Raw genomic sequence first — 6,000 nt, 5'->3', positions numbered from 1 at the left:
GGGGGGGGGGGCTCCACTTCACTGGCTAGAGGGAGGAATAACACCCAAAAGCAAGAGGATATCAGCACTGGTGATGCCTGCCGGGTTGTTGTGCTTCATTGGGAAATACATGTTTGCAAACATACACTCACACATAAAAATGAATTATTTTGGCAACTATGTACAGTATGTTTTAGTTTTGTTTTTTTACACAGGAGAATGTCTTCATGCAGTGATAAACCATTCCAAAATGTGTTTTGCTTATTGTTACGTCAATTGGATGTTTGTCCTTTACTGTGCAGTTTTACACTAGAAGACCATTGTCTGTCTGCTGAGGACAGCTTCTCTGGGTCTTATATCTGAGTGGTAGATGTTTATGAGCATGATCATTTGTGACATCACAACTAGTCATCCAGTATACAACGTCAACACGGGAGTGCACATGTGCACATGAACTGAGTAGGGACTTTTAGTGTACTATAGGAGACCTGTTGTGTGTTGCAATTAATAGTTGCATATTCATGGATTCTGGATTTTCATGGAGCAAAAAGGAGTAGATTAAATTAAAATCAAAAAGTTAATTTGTGTGGAAAAACCATTTTAGGCAAATTATTTACTATACAGTATAAAAATGGCTTCAGTGTATCTTTAAGGAATGTAATGAATTAGAACAAATGGAAGGCTTATAGCACGATGCAGACCACATCTGATTTATAGACCTTTAGATAACCAACTAAATATTTTAAATGATACAAATAGGACAGCGTTACATAATAGAATCAGTGGTGTCGGACCATTATTTGCCAGCTGTAAATGGTTTCATCAGTTGCTCTTTTTTTAATCCAACTGTCACAGAAAAACAAAGTTGAGTTTTCTGCAATTGCTTATGTAGGTTAAGCACTATCAAGTCTAATTCAGTTTCATGATTTTTTAAATATATTTTCTGCAGCCCTTTTACACCATTTTTGGATTTGTCTTTGTCAACTGTATGTCAAATAAATATTTTTTCTCTTTTCAATACGATCGAAAACCCTCGTGTTCTCTGTAATGGAAAGGCAAAGTACCTTCCATGACGAAAAAAACACTGTTATTAAGATAATAATCAAGTATAGATATTGATGATTAATCCACAAAAGCAGTTTTATGAAGAAACAAAATGGATTTGAATTATTGTGTGGCTATAAATAAGGACTGAGAGAATAAGAGATGTAACGTGTGCATGGACAGATGTAACCATTAGGCGGTACTGTGCCATTCTTCATGAAGCTTTCTCCATCTCCAGCCCTGAGGACAACACTGTATCTCCGCTTTGGTTTGCTCCCTAATTGACCTAAATCCAGCGTCCACAGTCCCTCCAGGCAGACTATCACACAGCCTACATGAGAGCCTCCGAAGAACGAGACAATCTCGGGTGTTTTTTTCTGGAGTAATTCCTCGTCTCTTCCAGAAGGAATTTCTGTCTGGGTCTCTTACAGCGGAGGCTTGAGCTCTGCTTGATCTAATGGATTGCGTCGGGATGGTTCGCGCGGAGCGGGACACACTCCTGGCTGGAAATAAGACACGGTCCCGGGAATGATTTATAAAATCTAAATCTGGGATTAAAAAAAAAAAAAGAAGCTGCCTGGGGAAGGAAGGACAGAAAAGAAGTAAACATGCTTGACAAAAACACCCCGAGACCGAAGCTGGGTCCTCCGTCGAGAGGTTCGTCTTTTTACATTGAAAATTTGCTGCGGACTGCATACAGAGAGGCTTCAGCTGAGGAGCGGGTGGACACCCCGAGCTTCAAAGTTACCGTCCGCAGCCCGGGGGTCTGTCCGGTACTGGAAACAAAACGCCTGGACGACAGCAAAGTGCTCGACTGGAGCGGGACGTCGCCAAACGCAGCGCATGGCACCCCGAGAAGTGAGTGCATCTGTTACTTTTTCTATCGGGTTGTCTTTATCTTTCAGAACTGGAATAAAAATAATATTTTGAAAAGGACGGGCTAAATGATTGCTGCTATTTGGGGTAGCCTGCTTTACAGGATTCAATCGTGGTCTAGAACTATTGAGACAACAATTATCTTCAATGTACAAACGCATTGCAATAGCAATTTTAGGTTCATATCAGAATATAGCACCATTAAAACCTCCGCAATCCGTGCGTAAAAGTCTGAAATTACCACCTGTACCAGAATGAGGCTACAGCAGTTTTCAGCATTTTTTTTTCATTTTCACAAACCCTCTCACTCTGGTTCATCGGCGGGCCACATGAGGACATGACACGTGCGCTGTAGCACGTTTTACTGTCCCTTCCTCCGTGCGTAAAAACACTCAAACTGTCCAATTATCAGCCTGGCGCGAGCCAACACTGTTTGGCATCCACACAACAATCGGACTCCGATGCTCCACGTCAACCAGCAGTGGAGATCTGAGGCTTATGGATAATGTTGGAAAGGACACGCAGCATGAATGCGCACATTTGGGTTAAAACGTGAAATATGTGCGATATGAGGCCTGAACAATGAGGAGGATTTATTATGTTTCCATGTTCCTAGGTCCACAGAGCAAGAACGGTCACACAGACCCTGGGCCCGCGAGCGACCGGGATTCCCCAGCCATGAGAGCACCGCCGGAGGAGAAGGGAGACGATAGTTTGACGGATGACAGAGAGGAGGATGACGCGCGCTCCTCCTACAGCTGTGACACAGGTGAGGCCAAAGTACACAGGCTACATCCTACACAAAAAAATACCCTATGAAGCTCTGCGGTTTGCACAAGAGGGCATTGTCACCACGCATGCGCTCTCCTTCTGAAACGAATAGTTTACAATGATAGTTAATATTCCTCTCATCCAAAATGTAAGAAATTGGTTTTGGTGTTTCCAGAACTATTACGTTTGGTGCAGCTTGATTATTTTTCTTGACAGAGATTGGTTCAGCAACAAAGGTCAACATAAGGTCCACCTTTTAGTTACAGGGGTTTAGCCACGTGTTCCTGGGTCCAGTGAGTCCTTAGGGGTAATATTAATATCAGTTAGTACCTTGATGTTTCAGGTATTTGATTGCCTGAACTGTAACAAATTTAACATAACATTTACAGTAACTTACTGGCAACAATTGGCCAGCAAGTTACTGTCAATTATTTTTACAGTAAAGGTACCATACTTCCATTTACAGTATTTAATTTGTAAAATAGAAAACAATTAGGGGCGGCTGTGGCTCAGTGGTAGAGCGGTTGCCTGCCAATCGGAAGGTTGGTGGTATGATCCCTGGCCCTGCAGTCCCACGTCGAAGTGTCCTTGGGCAAGACACTGAACCCCGAGTTGCCCCTGGTGCTGCGCATCAGAGTGTGAATGTGTGTGAGTGTTTATCTGATGAGCAGGTGGCACCTTGTACGGCAGCCTCGGCCACAGTGTATGAATGTGGGTGAATGGTGAATGTATCCTGTATGATGTAAAAAAGCGCTTTGAGTAGTCGTTAAGACTAGAAAAGCGCTATATAAATACAGCACATTTACATTTACATTAAACAACATAAGACAAAAAAGTAAAATACAGTAGTTTACTGTACAGTACTATAATGGCTATTGTGATTTTTTTTACAGTAATGCTTTGACTACTGTGATTTCAACTGTAATACTTAGACTACTGTGATTGTGTCATATCTATAAGGTTGTAATGTAACTTTACAGCATTCTACTGTAAAAATCATACACAGTACTGTTACTGTGAAATCTAAAGGAAATAATTGGAGATTTCACAGCCATTATTTACAGTGTGGATTGATTATTTTTATTATTAAATTATTTTTCGATTGACTTTCTAGAAACTTTCCCACTTTAAACCTGATACAATTTAGACTGAAATCGATTTGACATTTCAACCACCCTCCATTAGCTGCACTAGGCTTGTTGTACCCAGTTCCATTTAGTCAAATTGCTCCTGCTTCCTCCTCTCAGGTGACATGAAAGTGGCGCGAAAGAAGAAGACCCGCACCGTGTTCAGCCGGAGTCAGGTGTTCCAGCTCGAGTCCACTTTTGACCTGAAGCGCTACCTAAGCAGCTCGGAGCGAGCCGGGCTGGCCGCCTCGCTGCAGCTCACCGAGACCCAGGTGAAGATCTGGTTTCAAAACCGCAGGAACAAGTGGAAGAGGCAGATTGCTGCAGACATGGAGGCCAGCAGCGCCGCCGTCCCCTACACCGCCCAGAGGGTGGTCAGAGTTCCTGTGTTGTATCGCGAGAATGGCACCGCGCCGGCGACGCTGACCGGCTTGCCTCCGATGTCGCCACCAGTGCTCGGCTTCTCGAGTTCTATCAGCTACCCATTGACTTCCCACTTCAGTCATCCGGTGTCCTTCATAGCACCACAGATGACTGGACTGGTGTGACTTTGAGGGTCGAAGGGATGTTAAAGAGGCCGAGCATACTTGTGACTGTTTTGACACCAACTAATCAAATAAAGATGCTGCAGAAATATTCATTTTAGTTCAGTTTCAGATCCTGTAATGTCAAATGATAATGAAGTCAATTTATCCTCGGTTTAAGATGTCTAGAAGCAACTCAAAGAGTAACTAAATTTTTTTCAACCTGGACCTTATTTTCCTGTTTTTGTGTCTAAGTGACTGATGGGAACAACAATCTTAGACATTGATCCAGTATTAAGTGAGATCACTGCAGTCAAGGGCAAAACAAGCTACAATTTAAGTTAATAGGACAGTTGTTCAGCTTGTAGTTACTTTCTCAAAAGTGCTTGTTTTTCCGCTGACAGGCTAAGATTAATATTCTAAGTGTCTGACAACAATATGGAAAGGATCCCTTCAGAGATAGACCTTCAAAACCTCTTTGAGACATTTTTGTTTAACAGGAACAGCTCAGAGCGCTCATGCTAAACCCACCAGACTCTATTTAAAAAACAATACTTTTAGCGTGTGTAGAACCAACATATTTTCACATGTAAATTGGTAAACTATGTGTTTATTTTAACCAAAACTAGAGTTGTGATGGTTGGAAAAGTGAAAAAATGACCCAAAACGTCTTTTCATAGCTTTGTTTTGTTTCCGTCGACTTTGAATGAAGTGTATTTTACGCTGCTAAAATGACTGTTTATTTACATGGAGTCTGGTGGATTTGGCGAACGCAGTTTTGCGAATGTTTTTATGTTTAAAAAAAGGATCTTACTCTTAAACAGAAAGGTCGACCTCCTTAGAAATCCTTTCCATAATGTTGTCAGACAAAACCAGCACTTTTGAGAAAGTAAATACAAGCTGGACAATTGTCCCATTAACTGACATTGTAGCATGCTTTGTAGCTGCTGAATGCAACGATCTGGTTTAATACTGGTTCAATGTCTAGGATAGTTGTTCCCATCAGTCGCTTAGACACAAAAAAAAAAAAAGGGAAAATAGGGTCCAATGGTAGTTACTCTTTAAGGACAACATTTGGGTTGCCAGGTTGTAAAAATTAAAATCCCATTGGCTGGTTTAAGCACATAAATATTGGTGATCGTAAAGTAAACTGATGCTCATGGGTTTCTCACTTCATAATAAGCCGTCAAGTATGGGGTCATAAATGTTAAGTCATTCACAAAAGAAGTTTTACAACAGTCTATCATGTCATGCAGATCCAGTTAAAGGGGCTTTTCACGACCTGGCAACACAAACGTTATTCAGGGTCCAGGTTGAAAAAAACGGGCATTAACCTTTAAGGGTGATGATCAGGATCCTTGAAAGGCTCCTTTAATACCTTTAAAACAAGACTATTTCTCACGGTGTTTTCCAATTCACTTCAAACTTATCAAGAGACTTTGAGATTCAGTTCATTTAAGCTGCCCACAATCCTGCCCTCAGGTCAGGAGGACATTTCACACCAGGTCACAAAGCTCTATTATGTGATCTGTTCACAGAAATTGTATGAATGACCCACACTTATTGTTTATTAACTGGATCCCCGTTAGCTGATGCCTTGGCGACGGCTAATCTTCCCGGAGTCCCCAAATATAGGGTCCAATGAGGGTCAAGAAAATGTTGAGCTTGTGAAACAAACT

The 6,000-nt window shown here is 41.7% G+C and overlaps 1 protein-coding gene across 1 annotated transcript; it reads left to right on the top strand.

The window, feature by feature from the left end:
• The first annotated feature begins 1,199 nt into the window (after nucleotides 1-1,199).
• On the top strand, nucleotides 1,200-4,733 carry LOC116686364 (homeobox protein HMX1). Its single transcript, XM_032511361.1, has 3 exons — nucleotides 1,200-1,881; nucleotides 2,516-2,668; nucleotides 3,918-4,733. Exons 1-3 carry the CDS (start codon nucleotides 1,632-1,634, stop codon nucleotides 4,343-4,345), a joined length of 831 nt encoding a protein of 276 aa, XP_032367252.1. The 5' UTR covers nucleotides 1,200-1,631; the 3' UTR covers nucleotides 4,346-4,733.
• The last annotated feature ends 1,267 nt before the right edge of the window (nucleotides 4,734-6,000 follow it).

This window comes from Etheostoma spectabile, unplaced genomic scaffold (assembly GCF_008692095.1).
Source record: "Etheostoma spectabile isolate EspeVRDwgs_2016 unplaced genomic scaffold, UIUC_Espe_1.0 scaffold352, whole genome shotgun sequence".
NCBI classification, from domain to species: Eukaryota; Metazoa; Chordata; class Actinopteri; order Perciformes; family Percidae; genus Etheostoma; species Etheostoma spectabile.
Note: the sequence above shows the minus strand (reverse complement) of the source record. Positions and strands in the feature narration are given on the sequence as shown.

What these genes read in the sequence shown, in the direction of transcription:
- LOC116686364 (XM_032511361.1), top strand. Translation starts at nt 1,632, where the DNA reads ATGCTTGACAAAAACACCCCGAGACCGAAGCTGGGTCCTCCGTCGAGA. An exon ending in AGCGCATGGCACCCCGAGAA is followed by an intron (nt 1,882 to 2,515) that starts GTGAGTGCATCT and finishes CCATGTTCCTAG; the next exon opens with GTCCACAGAGCAAGAACGGT. An exon ending in CTCCTACAGCTGTGACACAG is followed by an intron (nt 2,669 to 3,917) that starts GTGAGGCCAAAG and finishes TCCTCCTCTCAG; the next exon opens with GTGACATGAAAGTGGCGCGA.